This window comes from Hordeum vulgare, chromosome 5H (genome assembly GCF_904849725.1).
Source record: "Hordeum vulgare subsp. vulgare chromosome 5H, MorexV3_pseudomolecules_assembly, whole genome shotgun sequence".
Lineage (NCBI taxonomy): Eukaryota > Viridiplantae > Streptophyta > Magnoliopsida > Poales > Poaceae > Hordeum > Hordeum vulgare.
In genome coordinates, this window is record NC_058522.1 from 473,892,635 (window position 1) to 473,911,194 (window position 18,560).

Sequence of the window (18,560 nt, forward strand, 5' to 3'; positions counted from 1 at the left end):
GTGCGAGGCCGGCCGCCCGAGGGGAGCGCATTGGTTGTAGCTGCGCGATAGCGTTGTGTTGATTGAGGATGGGCGCATGGTGGCCAGATTTTTCAAATAACCGTTCAATTAAACTCATTTTGGGGATAAATAACATTATTTAAAGATCAACTTATTTGCTTTCTTGTTACGATGGAAGCCGGTACACTCTAAATTTAAAGGAAACAACACTTGATTGGCATCGTATAGGCATATGGCCATATGTGACACTTGACAGTATAGAAAGCCACAAACTGTGAAGTATGATATTACTGAGGTTTGTTGGTCCAAACTCGTATAGGAGACCCTAATATTTGAACTTAGATAAATTGAACAACTCCAATTTGGTACTCTTTACTCACCTGAAGATCCTTGAGTAGTTTTGCCAAGGTCTCAAGCAACTTCTCAATCTCCCTAACCTGAATGTCATAATAACACAGAGTTCAACTTACAATAAGAAAATCATGCCACATGAATTCTACCGGCTATGTTCACACAGAAAGAGACTCGAAAATACAGAAAAGGAAAATGATGCACCTGTTCAAAGAAGCCATCCAAACCTGGTTGTGCGGTACCTGATACATCGCCTTGCAAACCTAGCTCAATATCAACATTCCCCGGGGGGCGTTCCTCCTTGTTGAGCTCAAACGAATTCTATTAAATTGACAAATGTAACTTTGAAATTACTTTTCAGTGTTATAAAGACAAAGACAGTATAACCTTTTACTCAAACACACCATAGATAAGTTAAAAAACTCACTGAAGAACAAACTATCTCGAAATAGGGCATGTGGAAAGAAATTAGTGAAGCTTATTTTTGTGTTACCCTCCAAGCAGAAAATAATAGATTTTTGGAAACTTATGTTCTCTTGTGAAGAGTATATCAACGTGTACATGACAAATGGTGAACAAAATTTAGCAGTGCAAACGGCTTCTCTTAGCCTTGAAATTTCCCTTGTCAACAAGATACTCAATTCTACGGATGATCTAAAGACTGAACTTTCCAAAACAAAATGTCTAAAAAGTTTAACAAACATCAACTCAGCACATAAGAGGGGATCCTGGGGATGAGCAGACGACCTTTGGAAGCAAAACCAGGGAGGATGGAGTCCACCAGTGCCTTGTCGCGACGGGAGATTGGGGAAGCACCGTCCGTGCGTCCTGTGTGTGGCCTCGGATTTCACCGCGCGGCAATCAGTTCACCCGCCTCATATCCATGTCCAACGAGATCCTCAGAGTCAAGAAGAGGTAATACCGACTGTGCATGAATGAGAGACGGTTCTGGTGGCGTTGGAGGCATGGTCGGGGCTCAGGCGGCACCGGCGGGTGCGGACGGGGGCTCAGGCGGCACGGACGAGGGCGGGCCGAGTGGGCGCCTAGTCGAGCGGGCCGCACCGGCGGGGGCGGGGGCGAGCGGTGGCACCGGCGGGGACGTGGGCGAGCGGCGGCACCGGCGGGGGCGTGGGCAAGCGGCGCTACCGGCAGTGACGGGGGCGAGCGGCGGCATCGGTGGGGGCGGGGGCGAGCGGTGGCACCGGCGGCTGCGCGAGCGTGGGAGCGGTTCGGCGACGGGGAAAGGAGCCGCGAGGGCGATGGCGACAGCGAGGAGGGCCGGTGGGAAGGGGGAGGGCGCGGTGGAGGCGCGGGGGTGGTGCGGCTGCGCGAGAGGAGCGGTTCGCACGAGTGCGGGGATGGGGTCGGGGAGTGCGGGATCCCGTCGTGGGTTTTCCTGATTCGAGTACGAGGAGGGTGGGTGGTGGGGTGGGGGGGGGCAGGGGGACGAGCGAACGAGAGGTCGAACCATCACGACGGCAGATCCCCTTTAATAGTAGAGATTTTGGGTTGTTCTGCTCGGCTGCTGGAGGTGATTCTCCACCAAAAGGATCCAGTTACGTTCCAGCCATGACTTGTTCAGAAATATATACTCCACAGTTCACAAAAGAGAGTGGATCTCGTTGCTATGTTGATGTGATCATAGTGATATTGGGGGAGGTTTTACTTACTCCATCTTCATCATGTTTCTGTTATCGTAAAAAACAGAAACGCAAAAAATCTAATGTCAGGTTTTTAGGCATGGCAAATCTGACTTATTTATGGCCATTTATAATGCCGTGATTATGAAAATTTTAATTTGCAAGCATGGCTATTTTCTGACAAATAAATGGACTAAGGCGGATTTGGCATGCTTGCCAACTAAACTTGTCATCCTTGACGAATAAAATTTGTCATAAAAAATGTTCAATTTGTCATGCTTAAAAATCAGATAAAAAAGGTATCAAGGCCCCCATCTTGTTGGTGTTACTATGATCACGATCAACATACCCACAAACACACCTTGTTCCATCGACAAGAAACCAAACGCCGGTGAATTTTATATCTCCTCACCTTCGGACACTTTGCATTTTCAAGAGTTCTTCTTTTTCCGTCAATGACTAGCGATCATTGTTCTTTTTGTGAAAATAAATTTACTCTTTTTCTTTTGGCGGTGCCATAAGATTAGAGAGTTTTCTATCATTGCAGATCCGATGAGTTATTTTGATGTGTCAAACCTTTTTTGTTGGTTTGATTTTTTATGGAGTCATCGATCAAGGCTTTCCATCTTTCTGGATGGGACTCAAGACGTTTCTGAAAACCATTATTAATAATGTTCGTGTGGTTGAAAGAGTGACAACATCCTTATTGTTTCAGTCTAATTGCAGCATCTTTATCGAAATCTTTGAACTATTTCTTCTAGTAGAGATTGATATCTCGAAGAAGATGTTTTAAAAAGATTACATTGTAATTCTTAGTCATAGTAATCGTTACGAGTATGAGTGAAATCACAGGTGTTTCTAAAAAAAAAGAGACAAAAAAGCCGAACGCCCCACCCATCTCGCCAACGAATCCAGGCAACAACGTTTGTTAAACCAGCACAGCGAGTTACTAGCATGCATTCGTTAGAGTTTCAAAAAAAAAAAGAAGGAAAAATGCATTCGTTAGCATTTTTTTCTTATCCTTGAGCGGAGCATGCACCGGCTAGCAAGCTGCACGGGCCGCCCTGGGCCTGGCGTGCACGTCTCCATCGGTACATTCTGCATGAACACACAATGCATGCTCCGCTCCCCCCATCTCTCCCTCTCCACCGTTATATACTCCCACCACCCCCGTTCCCAGGAGCTCGACATTGCGACGTCGACGGGCGCTCTCCTTCGTCGTCTCCATCAGGCCTCTCGTCTCGTCTCAGGTGCGTTGCTTGCGTGCATGCCGTCGCCGCCATGCGTACGATATGCATATGATTTGAAGGTCAGGTCAGGTCGTCGAGACGCCGGCCGGATTGATCAATGTCGTCGATGCATGTTCGGTTTCATGACGCAGTGCCCCTCAGCCTGCAGCATGGATCGGCGGCCGGAGGGCGGCGGGGCGAGGAAGCGCGCGCGGGAGGAGCCGGACGCGGCGGACTTCCCCTTCGACGAGGCGGTGGCGGCGGCCGACGCCGGGGAGGCGTGGCGGAGGCCGCCGGGGGTGTTCCAGTTCCCGTGGCAGAAGTGCCGCGGCGGGCTCGGCGTCGCCGGCGGCGGCTGGGAGCTGCGGGACGTCTTCTTCCGCTCCCTCGTCGACGGCGGCGCCGCGGCCATCGGCGTGCCGGGCGACCGCCTCGTCTCGCCGCCGCCGCCCAGCAAGCAGCGCGCGCTCTTCGACGACGTCGACGCCTGGCTCGCCGCCGCCGCCGACGGCGAGGTGGACCCCGTCTGGCGATCGGCGATCAGGGGCGCCGGGCCGCCCTCCGCGTCGGCGGTGTGACGATGCATGGCGTGGGCCGGTGGCCCCACGTGGCATTCAGTGCGCGGCGCCGCCTGGGCGGCCCACCGGCCTCGTGAAGCTGGCCTGGGTTGGCACGGGCCTGTTGATGATCACGATCAATTTGCTTCTGTATATATGATGATTGCTGCCAAGAATTTTTTTACGCTCCCTTCATTTTTAAGCATCGCTTTAATAATCACAAGTCTTGTTTCTAAATAGTTACACATTCTCTCAAGACCCTAGGTCAAAATTTCCAAACCACAAACACATCCATCTGAAACCTACTCATTTACCGTATTTAAATATCATGTTTTAGATGGCAGTCTTATCTCTTTTCTTTTTGCAAATAAGTTCTTGCATTACTCAAGGTTTAAAGATGACCATCTTAGCATATGGTTACATTAGGAAAAAAGTGGAATACAACTCACATATTGACAAGTTATTGAAGAGTATGTTTTCATCGATATTTCTTGAGGCTATGCGGTTTTTTGATTATTTTTGTCTAGCGTAAATGCAAAACAAAACAATAGACAAGTGAGCAGTACCACATTATTACTCATGACCTCTATTCTTTTGTGTAATGAAACATTTATAGTTGTAGTTTTTAAGGCCCTATGTCTCGGAGCATAAAAATTTATAGACATCCACAAATTTTCCTCTATAGTTTCCCATCACTTCAAAGTGCCACAAGTCCAATTGAGCCGGAATGAAAAGGGATAGAATTCAAAATAATAATTGAGATTAAATGAATCGCAGAAAATCCACACCATTACATTCGTGGCACTCTCTCCCCTTTTGTTTGTCAAACTTCGAAAGTAGAAGCAAGAATTTGTAAAACCAATTTTATTGGAAAGACATTACTCTTCAGGATTTTAAAAGTTTGACTATGTCCCTGTACAAAGCGGTAAATTAAAAAATATAGTGGATGGACGAAAGTGCCTTTCTGCTCCCGAGCTCATTTGAGCTCGGATGAACAGTAAAATCAAAAAAATTCGAAACATGTTCAGAAAATTCTGAATTTTTTGCATGCACTTAGAACATTTGTCAAAGTTGGTCTAAGAAACAATTCAGAATTTTTGAATATTTTTTGAATTTTTTCTGATTTTACTGTTCACCCGAGCTCAGATGAGCTCGGGAGCGGATACTCCACATCCGTGGATGGAGTAATTCATTACAAATGATGGTTGTGGTAGGAATCGAAGTCTCATCGATCACATTTGGTTGGAGGTTGTACCCTATGCCCATCAGATCAAACACTGGGATTGATGCTTTTGTGTGTCCTATTAATGTGGATTATTTTATCCATGAAATGTGACTTTCTTGTGGATAGCGAGACGATATTGATCGCTTAATCTATCTTGAAGCTCTACATCTTTGATCCATGATAGGTATTATGTGAGTATGTGTGTGTGGTGATGGTGGTGTCGTGTACACAACTACGTTGTACTTTGCATTTCTTGATTAAAAATTCTCTTCAATTAAGACAGTCTTGAGGTGATGCCCATAACAAAAATCTCATCAGTTAAGCCACATGGTCTTGAGACATCATGGTCCATTGGCATCTGTTAGAGGATTACAAACATTTTCTATTATCCATGTTGTTGTTTCGTGTACCCCTTGTTGAAACAGACAAATCCACAAAGTTACATTCTCGGACCGGGGTTCCACTTTCAGTTTGATAAAAGGAAGCCTTCAGGTTTTAGTTAGGAAAACTCAACTATAAATTCAACTTCATTTTTAGTTTGCATAATTTTACATTTTCCAACTCAATGATTTTACTTTGCGTTGTTCTGTATTTAATTATTAAAATCAACCTTTAGCGTGTCAATTTCAGGTAATCACATTCATGTTCTTTGTGAGGCACCACTGAAAATTCCATAGAACAGATGTAGGGCCGCGGGACAAACAAAGGTCGACTGGTCGACCCATCAGCCAGAAGAGCTTGCAATGACGCAAAGACAAGGAAATAAAGACACTCAAATGAATAAATATACGAAAGACATGGTGAGTAAACGATGAAGGGGCTTTGTTGGAAATCAGAATCGATAGCACAACTGAACCAATCAAAAACATATCACAACCTTTCGGTGTGAAACTACATGCATGGAGAAATCACATGCTGACATTCCTATGTTTAAGCCTGATCCAATCTTTGATGCGGATACATGAATCGGACAATGATATCAAAGGAAAAAAAACACAACAAGGATCGCAACACCATGGTATCGTGTTGATATGTACAAGTTTAAATGAATAATACTCCTTCTATACTAAAGTGTAAGACATTTTTATTGATATGTCCAGAAAGATTGCTTCATTACATACTTTCTCTATCTCAAAATAAACATCGTCGGTGTAGTATAAAATTTATACTAACTTAGTACTAAATCCGCGACGTTTTATTTTGGGATGAAGGAAGTATAAAGCAGAAGAAAACCCTTTTCGTCAAAATATAAGACGTTTTTTTTTTGGGGGGGGGGGGGGGGGGGGGCTAGTTGGAACTAACAAAACCATATTACGTTCAAATGAGTAACTGTGAGCGTGGGCAGTCGGGCCGTGCCCACAGTCCAGCAACACATTTCTGGAGAGGCGGTGGTTGTGTGGGAGGACGTTGGTGGGCAAGGTAAGGTGCATGCGTTGACAAACTCGTGCACAACGGCCCCACGGGTGCAGCAGCACTGCACAAGAGCTCATGCCGGGCGGGGTGGCCGCTCGCTGCACGGGTTGGGCAGCCGGCGCGCGTGGCGACTAGGATGATGATGATTCTCTGTCGTCCGTGCGTGGCCCGATCATCATTCGCTGCTTTTATTATAAGTAAGTATATTACACAAAGAGAAGAGAAAGCCGATACACACGGTACGTACGACACCATGCAATGTAACTAAGCAAACCTTTTTTGCTCTTTGGTTGCCTGCGTCCTGCTTTTGTTCCCACGCTGTCAGCTAGCAGTACGAGTACGAGTAGCTGCTACGCGGGCCTCACAACGTACCCTATCACGTAAGCATATCCCGGCAGTTGCAACTGCCTGTACGTACCTGGGATCCGCGCATGCACACGGCACGGCGAGCGCAACGAGCGTGGTGAAGGTTCTTGCCGATTCGCGCGTAGTGATCCGAATCGACGTATGTACGCACGATCGAGCAGATCACCCGATCGGGAGAGGAAAGCAGCAAGGAATGAACGGTGCCGGCTGTGAATGGAAAGCACGCAAAGAAAGATACCATACGTACCTTTCGTCTCCTCCCTCTCACTCAAACTGTCACTCCAAAGATATGGTTTACTCAGGGCATCTCCAATGGTTGTATGATCATCGTTGGTAAAATTGCCACATAGATGATTTTGATGACATGACGCATAATAAAAGAAGAGAGATAATGAAATCGTATGAACTTGAAGGAACGGTTCACGCACAAGCTCCGAGGCAAGCATGGTTATTTCTTCCATGTTTAGTGGATCCGCTTAGTTATTTTACATACGATTAACATACACTGCATTGAAGAGCTTGTATGATGTGATGTTGGTTGTTGATGTGAACATTTATACCAACGATTGAACATATAGACTGTTGAAGATGCTCTCACTGGTGTCACTCTCACGGTCTCACCCATTTAATTCGGTCCATCTCCACCCTAAAATAAAAAACAAAACAACCCGGTCTATCTGTTCCTGTGTGGTCTCATTAACTCGGTCTATCCATCTCCACCCGTGTGGTCCGTGACGCCTTGGTGTCCCATGCGCCCACACAACCACAGCTCCCAAATCCAAACACCAACTCCGTTTTCTTCTACTGTCTTCTTTTCGCCGGGAAGGAAACGAACCAAATCTGACCAAATGCTTAGCAAATATAGTACTAGTAGCAAGTACGATCTTACACTATATTTGTACTAGTACTCAGATTATTACTCCTTCTCCGTACCGTAAAACAAATCTGGAGAGGAACATCCCCATGGAATCCATCTTACCCAGCAGAGCCACGGGTAAAGAAAACTCTTGCGATCCAGCGCGTGAAAAGCAGGCAAAGGTGCCGTGCCGCCTGCCGGTGGAAAGAAAAAAGAAACTACTACCCCTCCGCATCACGCATCGCATGGGCCGCGCACCGCTCCCACGTTACCACCCATCCTGACTGCTGCCAGTGCCAGGAATTTCGCGTCCCCGCGTGCCCAGCGCCGACGCCCGAACCCTGGGCCTTCCCGAAATCAAGCGCCCGCCGCGCCGGAAAAGCGACTCCCCTCCCCTCCTCCTCCGGCGGCGGCGGCGGCGGTGCAGTGCGCTGTCTGAGGCTCTACGTTCGCCGGCTGCGGAGGCCGCGGGCATGGCGGGGGCCGGTCGGGGCCGGCGGTGCCGGGGCGCGGTGCTGCTGCTGCTCGTCGCGTCCGTGCTCGCGCCCCTCGTCCTCTACGGCCGCTCCCCCGTCCCGTCCCTCCCGGACTCCACCGGTACGCACGGCTCGCCCCGGGTTCCGGCCGCCGGCGGCAATGCGGCGAAGATCCGTGCTTGCTTGATTTGATCTGGGCGTCTTGTCTTGCAGTGGCCAGGGGCGCCTTCGATCGGGGGGACGGGTCCGGCTCCGGCTCCGGCTCCAATCTGGTGTGGCCGCATATGGCCGCGTCCGAGGTTTCTCTCGCCAAAGGTGAGCCCGCTTTTCCTCCCCCCCTTTCGTTTTGCTTGCCCAACCTCGTCCTCGAGGGAACACGCGCGTTTCACTGACCGTAGATCGTGAAAATGGTAGGGAGATAGGATTGAGTCTGTTTTCACCTCAGCAAGAACAGATAAACCAACTTCGTGCACATCTGTTTGGTGAAGCAGTCGCCAGTTGGGTCATCCTTCGGCCACCGCATCTGATTTTTGTTGCAACTCTGGGTGAACTGCTTTTGCAGATTTGACGATCGAGAGGCTAGGGGAGCACAAGAACCGGGTGCTGTCGGCGACTGACGACTGGCAGGCAGTTGAGGTAGCCAGGAGCCATCCATCAGGAGAAAAAACTGATACCTGGGAGGAGCCTGTGTCGCGGGATGCCGACCAGGTGGTTGCTGTGGGAAATGACACTGCTCAGTCAACACAGGATGGCATGATAAAGGAAGTTGTTAGCACCGACAGACCAGCAGATGGATTTCGTGATCCTGGCGATAGCAAGGAAGCTGAAGAGCAGGATGGACACGGGACGGATGAGAAAGAGTTGCAGGATGCGACTGAGGTAGAGCACAACGATGGTTCTGGTGCATCAGAGAATAACATTGCTGGAACACATACTGCGACAAACCAGACATCTTCTTTGGACAAGGTACAATTTATTAGAGAAGACTAATCTATTGGTTGGTAAGGACGATCAAGCCCTTGCCCTTCTAGGGGGGGGGGGGGGGGTAAATTACTGGAAGACTGAATCCTGGATGCAAAACTAACCTAGGACTAAACCTTGTTCCATCACATCTATATTACTACTCAGTGCCTAACCTCATACTCATCGCATGAAGGAGTAAAATATTTGTGCACTGAATGAACTGGGAATAGAGCTGATATTGTTTATCGTAGAAGTCAAATTTATTGTATGACTACTCCCAAAGACACTGCAGCCATCTTAATAGATTGGCAAAGATATGCCTATTATTTTCATTCACATTTAGCAGCGGCACTGTTCTGTGGTCTGTTTCTTACCTTTTTGTGAACATTAGCACTGGAACACAGAGTTAAGAACGATTAGATGTCCTGAAAACCACTCTTATATTTTAAACTATATTGTAGTTATGTTTATACTGTAGGTTGTTTAGTCAGTCGCAAGAGATCTTGTGTTCTAACAGCTAATGCTTTAATTGTCCAGGAAAGCGCCACTGATACATTATCTGATCATGCTAGTATCAATGCTGATCTCGACACATCAGCAAGTAGCACTGGTCATTCTGCAACTTCCCCAGATGCTACAATCCGAATCATCAAGGACCAATTGATAAGAGCAAAGACATATCTTGGCGTTCTAGCTTCTAGAGGAAATCATGGTACCGCCAAGGAGTTACGTGCACGAATGAAGGATATCCAAAGAGCACTTGGTGATGCAACCGATGATGGGATGCTTCCACAGAAGTACTTTCTCTTTCACTGTACTACTGAATTTCCATTGTCATTATTGGTGTCTTGTACTTTGTATTGGGGTAATTATCTCTGAACTTACGGAACTTTCTGTTGCATGAAGTGTCCATGGCAAAATAAAAGCGATGGAGCAGACACTGGGTAGGATCAAGAGAATGCATGATGGTTGCTCAGGTGCTGTGAACAGGCTCCGTACATCCCTTCACTCAACAGAGGAGCGTCTTCAATCTCACAGAAAGGATGCCAACTATCTAGCTCAACTAGCGGCAAAATCTTTACCCAAAGGACTCCATTGTCTCCCATTGCGGCTTACAAATGAGTATTATTTGAGCAACTCCAACAATAAGGATTTTCCAAATACGGAAAAGTTGGAAGATCCTAAACTCCATCACTATGCAGTTTTCTCAGATAATGTATTGGCTGCTGCAGTGGTTGTTAACTCCACTCTTGTTCATGCTAAGGTATACCACTTGGTCAATGAGATAGCTAGCCAGGCAGCTGATTAGTGACTGTGAACCGACTTCTGTTTTGTATTACCTCCGTCCCAAATTACTTGTCTTGGATTTTTCTAGATACGGATGTATCTAACACTAAGACATATCTAGATACATCCCTATCTAGACAAATGTAAGACAAGTAATTCGGGATGGAGGGAGTACTATAAATTTCGCTGTATTTAAGTTTGTACCTAAAGCACTAATATGTACTCAATACTCTGTTCTGCAGAAACCAGCAAACCATGTCTTCCACATTGTGACAGATAGGCTTAACTACGCTGCAATGAAGATGTGGTTCTTGGCTAATCCCTTGGGTGAAGCTGCGGTTCAGGTTCAGAACATTGAAGAGTTTACCTGGCTGAACTCAAGCTACAGTCCAGTTCTGAAGCAGTTAGGATCCAGTTCGATGATTGATTACTATTTTGGGAGTGGGAAGGCTAGGCCGGGTGAAAATCCCAAATTCCGGAACCCAAAATACCTGTCGATTCTCAATCATCTGAGGTTCTATCTCCCTGAGATATTCCCGAAGCTCAACAAGGTATTGTTTCTAGACGATGATACCGTGGTTCAGCAGGACCTAAGTGCACTTTGGTCAATAGATCTCAAAGGCAAGGTCAATGGTGCTGTTGAGACCTGTGGAGAGAGCTTCCATAGGTTTGATAAATACCTCAACTTCTCCAATCCTCTAATTGCCAGCAATTTTAATCCACACTCTTGCGGTTGGGCATATGGTATGAACATGTTTGATTTGTCCGAGTGGAGAAAGCAAAACATCACCGACGTCTACCACACGTGGCAGAACCTGGTGAGTTTATGAACTTATGAACAAACATATTATAAAATAAAATCTTCACCAAGAGCTGAGCAGAGTGTATCCTCTAATAATCTTTTCGCTATTCTGCCGTATTTTGACCCACCAGGAAATCCCTGTACTTCACCAACACTATGATCCCCCCATTCTTCAGTGGTGTTTTACCCATGGCTTATCTCATTTGTGCAGAATGAAGACAGGCTACTATGGAAGCTAGGCAGCCTCCCTGCAGGCCTTGTGACGTTCTGGAACCGCACGTTCCCGCTTGATCGCTCGTGGCATCTTTTGGGGCTCGGGTACAACCCAAACGTCAATGAAAAGGAGATCAGGCGGGCATCCGTCATCCACTACAACGGGAACCTGAAACCCTGGCTCGAGATCGGACTTTCGAAATACCGAAAATACTGGTCAAGGCATGTCAATTACGATCAAGTGTTTATACGGGAGTGCAACATAAATCCCTGAGTGGCAAACACACTTCGTGTATGGTTTCATTATTCTTTTTAAGCTTGCTATAGGTTAATTCTTTATGCTCTAGGTTTTGTAAGATATCTAGAGCATCTACTATTATCGTTTTTCAGTCGTAAAGGAGCCCGTTGCTCCTATGACTAACTGTGAAGGTGCCAGCCGTTTAGTGGTAGGATTTAGAACCAGACAGACACACGCTCCATTTAAGAGCCACGTAGGCTGTATTATGTTTTTGTACTTACTAATCTGGATGTAGTCCACTCCTCCTGTCTAATGCAACAAGACGATAGCAAAATCATGTCCAGTTCATCTCGTTTTATTTGTCTTAAGCTTTTGCTTCTGGCGACATCGATGAGGTGGTGACGATGATGCAGCGTTGGAATAAGGTATTTTTGGTTTCTTCCTGCCTTGACGATGTCTGATCCGTTGCTGATGAAGGGCCTTTGGGAGTTTGTGTCCTCAAATCTATTGGTTATTTTCAGATCTTTGTAGTTTGTGTGTCTTTCAAGTAAGAACTGTTGGCTGATTATTGGTGTGGTGATTTCTTGTTATGTGACTTCGCTCGGTGATTGTATGTTTGTTCTACATGGTGTGATGCTTAGTTTGATGCTGCATGAGCGAGCAAGTGGCTATAGCGTTCTTCAAAGCATGGTATGACGACGGCATTTGCAGATGTTGTCTTTCTTTGCTATTGGTTTGAGATAATTACACCTGCGGTCCTTATAGTCTCTGACGTGTAACATGACGGTCCTCGAACTCATGAAATGCTCTAATAATATGATCCTCAAATACGAAAATGCGCTCCAATATGGTCCTGACTACATCTCACGCTACGCCTACAGGCTACAGCCCAATCCGATGCCACATGAGTGTATAGTAGAAATGCGGGCCCCGCATGTGAGTATGAGATGGAGAAAGAATACAAAAATAAATCACGTCATGCAAATTCGAACTTCAGAGTTCAGACCTCCGGTTGATATTTGCAAAGCGTACATAACTATAAACTGCACTTTTGCTTTGTTGATATTGTGACTAGAAGCGTATGTTGATATTGTGCATTTACGTACCTCTCCAGGCAACTATCATAAGGTTCGTTTTGTAGCTATTTCCCTTTTACTTATTTTCCAGGTTCACGTTTATTTCCCTTTTTGATTTTTAAATTTCCCATTTGAAAGAATTTAAGGAAAAACTATTTTATGTATTCTGAACAAATAAAATGAATATATACAATAACAGTGCATGTGTGTGGCGCTGAATGAAGACACATTTTTTAAAATCCACATGATATTTTTAAAGTTCATGTTTACCTCTTCAAGTTACTTGATAATGAAAATACAATGGAGATTTTAAATACACAATAATGGTAGTTGGGCATATAATTCGGCAAATATATAACCATTTTATAAAACCACACAGAACATAATTCAAAATACACTGCTCTATTTTTTAATAGTTTTGTATTTTAAAATACAACTAGTTGGTTGCCCGTGCGTTGCCACGGGACAGAAACATTTATAAAGGCAATAAGCGATTAAATTATGATAGTTGTCGTGTGTCATTTCCTCTTAAACTCTGCTCTCATTCGAGTATTGATGTAGGAAACAAACAATATGATCATGCTAAAATCCTCACATTAACATGGATAATGAAAATTTAGACATCTAACGGCAACATCTGCTTCTACACGATTGGTATCAATGGTTATGATAAATTAAAGATGGAAAGTGTGCTCGATTCTTCACATGATTGTTACTCAAACAAAAAATCTTTACTTCCTAATGCATTCCTCTTGAGTGTAAAAAAAAAGAACTCCATTATTTAGCTTTAGTTTTCTCTTTGCATCATGCACATCAAATACAACAAAATGCCATGCAACATATAAAAAGATACCATGCAATCATTTATTAGTTCACAAGAAGATTGTCTAATGGAGATTAAGCTTATGCAACAAACATCACACAACAAAATGAGTCAGTGATACACAAACTATTTATCTAAAGTATGGCTTTATTTCAACATTATAAAAAGGGAACTGCAAGATTACATCTGGCTAGCTACAACTAGAAAAATTAAACAAAATAAGAACTAAAATGAAACTCTACAATATGCAGGTTCATTTCAAACAGATTTGCTTTCCCCTTCGACAAAACTATCTGTTAACACAAGTAGGAGCACCGACACCTTTAGTAACCATAACAAGAGAGTACCAAGTGTCATCATATATACAAGATAGCCCTGTTTCTTATCTCCTATAAATTTCAAAATAAGGGAGGAATTTTACCATGACCCCACAACCTGAACCTATAAGTGGAACATCAACCATAGCCGTTCTCCGGTTGCCTTCCCACGCTCAACCCCTCGAGCTTGCCTAACCATTTCTCCAGTGCATCTTTGTAGGCATACTAACCTTGTTGTATCCACCCATAATTGTGGTGATGTCGACGAACGGAGTGTAGTAGGGCAAATACATCATGTCGATATCCGACGTGATCTGGTGCTCCCGAAATGATGATGTGTGCCCTGTAGGTGCTGATGTTTATTAGAGTCGTCCGATTTCCGGCCCCTTGCCACTATTCGTCCAATGTGCCAATCAGTGACACTTGAACTTTTCATTGGTGTCGCTGAAGTAGTCACTGTGTTTCTCTAGCTGCGAGAGTTGCAAAGGTGAAATATCTTAGATTGATGATGTTTGCAGTTAAATAGAAAATAAGACTACGAGGTCGGTATGTGAGAAATAGCTAATAAATACAAGTTGGAATCCTTCGAAGAACATGGGAGGAATTGCGAGTACCATTTCTTGGAGGGATTTGTTTCGACTGAACTATTGTAGTTTGGCAAGTAAATTTTTTAAACCTTGTAGTCATGCAAGTAGCCGACCAAAGGTCCATATAGAAAATTCCAAAATTTATGTCACCTCAAAATCAAAATCATCAACTTCAACATCTGTAATGCATAACAATAATTCATATTATACATAAATAGAGCTTTGAAATATGATGAGCCACCTTTGTAAAAAATCCTATTAACTAATGCATTTTGATACTACTAATCAACTTTAACATAAGCTATATATGGCGACACAAATCATTGTGAACCATATATATAAAAGACACCATAAGGAAAGATGTGATAATGTAAGTAACTGGTGAGAGAAATATGCTTCATGTTGACTTCCCCACACTTTTCAGTATTTTCATCTAAGTTAGCAAGTTACCTCTATAAATGGTTAAGAACACTACATAATAGAATAATTAAGAGCCAAGGGAAGTTGTGAATGTTTTTGCATAGACAAAATTATATGGACAGAAGGGATACAATTATATAATAAAAACCTAGGATATATAACTTTTTTCAGAGGCGTTCATGTGATCCTTCAGAAGCTGAGGGTGGTATTAACATATCTCCCAAAATATAAGTCCCTTGACATCTTTGCTGGTAAACTTTTCCTCGTTCAAGATCAAACATAGTTGTCAAAATTGGTTACATGATGGTATATTCCTTCCACTTCCACAAGACCTTTCGAATAGGGTGAAACCATGAATATATTATTTTGTAACGTAAATACAAATGGCGGCAAACTGGAAGGATCGATTAGAACATGACCACAAATATTGGATGTGTACCACTTGCATGCTTGCTCGACCCACGACCTCAAGCATCATTTCTCGCTTGTGTGCTGCTAGCCCTGAGCTACAAGTCACCGCCATGCAGCAGCCAAGCTGCTAGCCCGAGCTACAAGTCACCGCCATGCAGCAGCCAAGCTGCTAGCCCTGAGCTACAAGTAACCGCCATGCAGCAGCCATAGTCACGACCGTTCAATGGTACACCAACACCACCTCCCCGTCCCGATGTTCGTGATGGACCAGCTCACGCCAACTGCTACCAGCGGACATCCAATCTATTGGGATCCCCCCTAATAACCTGCAAAATATATGTAATTTGAATCTTAACGTGTCCGTAATAATTCAAATATTCAATACATCTAGAAACATTTTCGGCTTGATATAGAAAAAAAATATGGCTCACACACAGTTACCAACTCGTATTAAGCTAATCATCATAGCATATAATAAAATAGCAACAGTAAATAAAGCCCTTCCGTGTACTAATATGTTACCTAAACTTATTCAAATGGAATGGAAGATGATTGCAATAATATGAAACTCTACTAGTTTTTTTTGTAAAATTTGAACACATAAACAATACCTCTGCATCTTAAAAATTATAAAAAACTTGTTACGTAATGCTGGATAATAAGTCTGTTCGCCACAGTCCAAGACTTCTTCCACAGTTTCCTGCCATTTTCACAACCAAAATAAACAATAATTATCAACAAAGAGGAATCTGGTGCTCAACACTTTTTCTGATGAGAAGAGGCAGAGTACCAGAGGGTCGGGGGCGGGGATCGAAGGGCGTCGGCGTCTCCGAGTACAAGCAGCAGTGGAAGCAGAGGCTTCTCCCACCACTACCACAACCTGTCGGCGGCGCCTCTGGTCCATATGTCGGATGCGCTTGTCACCTCCGTGCGGTGGAGTAGTGGCGGCAGGGGAGTTATGTCATGTGTGTCAAAGAACATTCGAGGTTGCTGCTGAAGACATGGACCTCCTATGTCATGTGTCGCTGCTGAAGACATGAACACAGACATTAACCTCATATGTCATGTGTGGTGGCTCGTCCCTCCCATTCGAGGTTGCTGCTGAAGACATGGACCGGCGCTGCACAACACAACACAACAAAGGCAGCTTGGCTAAAGATAAAATAAAATGCACTTGAAAGTGTACAGGCTTCAGTCAGATGCAGAAGCACAGATGATTACAATTTCAAGAATTATAGTACATAACTAATGTTGCTGTTTAAACTATTAGGTCAGGATTGTTGCATAACATGTAGAATAGTAACCCGTGTATAAGCACGATCCATGTCTTGTTTTTGTTATTCAAATCACTAACGATCATAATAAACATTGGTTTCTCTCCCCATTCCGGCACAGTAAGGACACATGTACACACATGACCTATGTTTTGTTTCCGCTATTAAAATGACGGACCACCATACATAAACACCATTTTCTCCTCTAACTCTATGAAGTACTCCTTGTTGGGGAACGTCGCATGGGAAACAAAAATATTCCTACGCGCACGAAGACCTATCATGGTGATGTCCATCTACGAGAGGGGATGAGTGATCTACGTACCCTTGTAGACCGTACAGCAGAAGCGTTAGAGAACGCGGTTGATGTAGTGGAACGTCCTCACGTCCCTCGATCCGCCCCGCGAACAATCCCGCGATCAGTCCCACGATCTAGTACCGAACGGACGGCACCTCCGCGTTCAGCACACGTACAGCTCGACGATGATCTCGGCCTTCTTGATCCAGCAAGAGAGACGGAGAGGTAGAAGAGTTCTCCGGCAGCGTGACGGCGCTCCGGAGGTTGGTGATGACCTTGTCTCAGCAGGGCTCCGCCCGAGCTCCGGAGAAACGCGATCTAGAGGAAAAACCGTGGAGGTATGTGGTCGGGCTGCCGTGGAAAAGTCGTCTCAAATCAGCCCTAAAACCTCCGTATATATAGGTGGGAGGGAGGGGGCCTTGCCTTGGGGCTCAAGGAGCCCCAAGGGGGTCGGCCGAGTCCAAGGGGGAGGACTCTCCCCCCCAAACCGAGTTGGACTAGGTTTGGTGGGAGGGAGTCCCCCTTCCTTCCCACCTCCTCCTTTTTTTTTCTTCCTCTCTTGATTTTCTTCTCCTTGGCGCATAGGGCACTTGTGGGCTGTCCCACCAGCCCACTAAGGGCTGGTGTGTCTCCCCCAAGGCCTATGGGCTTCCCCGGGGTGGGTTGCCCCCCCGGTGAACTCCCGGAACCCATTCGTCATTCCCGGTACATTCCCGGTAACTCCGAAAACCTTCCGGTAATCAAATGAGGTCATCCTATATATCAATCTTCGTTTCCGGACCATTCCGGAAACCCTCGTGACGTCCGTGATCTCATCCGGGACTCCGAACAACATTCGGTAACCAACCATATAACTCAAATACACATAAAACAACGTCGAACCTTAAGTGTGGAGACCCTGCGGGTTCGAGAACTATGTAGACATGACCCGAGAGACTCCTCGATCAATATCCAATAGCGGGACCTGGATGCCCATATTGGATCCTACATATTCTACGAAGATCTTATCGTTTGAACCTCAGTGCCAAGGATTCATATAATCCCGTATGTCATTCCCTTTGTCCTTCGGTATGTTACTTGCCCGAGATTCGATCGTCAGTATCCGCATACCTATTTCAATCTCGTTTACCGGCAAGTCTCTTTACTCGTTCCGTAATACAAGATCCCGCAACTTACACTAAGTTACATTGCTTGCAAGGCTTGTGTGGGATGTTGTATTACCGAGTGGGCCCCGAGATACCTCTCCGTCACACGGAGTGACAAATCCCAGTCTTGATCCATACTAACTCAACTAACACCTTCGGAGATACCTGTAGAGCATCTTTATAGTCACCCAGTTACGTTGCGACGTTTGATACACACAAAGCATTCCTCCGGTGTCAGTGAGTTATATGATCTCATGGTCATAGGAATAAATACTTGACACGCAGAAAACAGTAGCAACAAAATGACACGATCAACATGCTACGTCTATTAGTTTGGGTCTAGTCCATCACGTGATTCTCCCAATGACGTGATCCAGTTATCAAGCAACAACACCTTTGTTCATAATCAGAAGACACTGACTATCATCGATCAACTGGCTAGCCAACTAGAGGCATGCTAGGGACGGTGTTTTGTCTATGTATCCACACATGTAAATGAGTCTTCATTCAATACAATTATAGCATGGATAATAAACTATTATCTTGATACAGGAATTATAATAATAACTATATTTATTATTGCCTCTAGGGCA

The 18,560-nt window shown here is 44.9% G+C and overlaps 2 protein-coding genes across 2 annotated transcripts; both read left to right on the forward strand.

Annotated features, from left to right (window-relative positions):
* The first annotated feature begins 3,202 nt into the window (after positions 1-3,202).
* On the forward strand, positions 3,203-3,798 carry LOC123396921. The gene is made up of 2 exons (XM_045091682.1): positions 3,203-3,241; positions 3,390-3,798. Exon 2 carries the CDS (start codon positions 3,391-3,393, stop codon positions 3,796-3,798), a length of 408 nt encoding a protein of 135 aa, XP_044947617.1. The 5' UTR covers positions 3,203-3,241; position 3,390.
* Positions 3,799-7,868: 4,070 nt separating this feature from the next.
* Positions 7,869-11,959, forward strand: LOC123399199 (probable galacturonosyltransferase 4). The gene is made up of 7 exons (XM_045093632.1): positions 7,869-8,234; positions 8,327-8,428; positions 8,676-9,079; positions 9,614-9,873; positions 9,983-10,340; positions 10,606-11,181; positions 11,377-11,959. Exons 1-7 carry the CDS (start codon positions 8,111-8,113, stop codon positions 11,650-11,652), a joined length of 2,100 nt encoding a protein of 699 aa, XP_044949567.1. The 5' UTR covers positions 7,869-8,110; the 3' UTR covers positions 11,653-11,959.
* The last annotated feature ends 6,601 nt before the right edge of the window (positions 11,960-18,560 follow it).

Coding starts and splice junctions, on each gene's coding strand:
- LOC123399199 (XM_045093632.1), top strand. CDS start 8,111: ATGGCGGGGGCCGGTCGGGGCCGGCGGTGCCGGGGCGCGGTGCTGCTG. Junction 9,080..9,613: donor AGACATCTTCTTTGGACAAG/GTACAATTTATT, acceptor TTAATTGTCCAG/GAAAGCGCCACTGATACATT. Junction 10,341..10,605: donor CCACTCTTGTTCATGCTAAG/GTATACCACTTG, acceptor TCTGTTCTGCAG/AAACCAGCAAACCATGTCTT.
- LOC123396921 (XM_045091682.1), top strand. CDS start 3,391: ATGGATCGGCGGCCGGAGGGCGGCGGGGCGAGGAAGCGCGCGCGGGAG.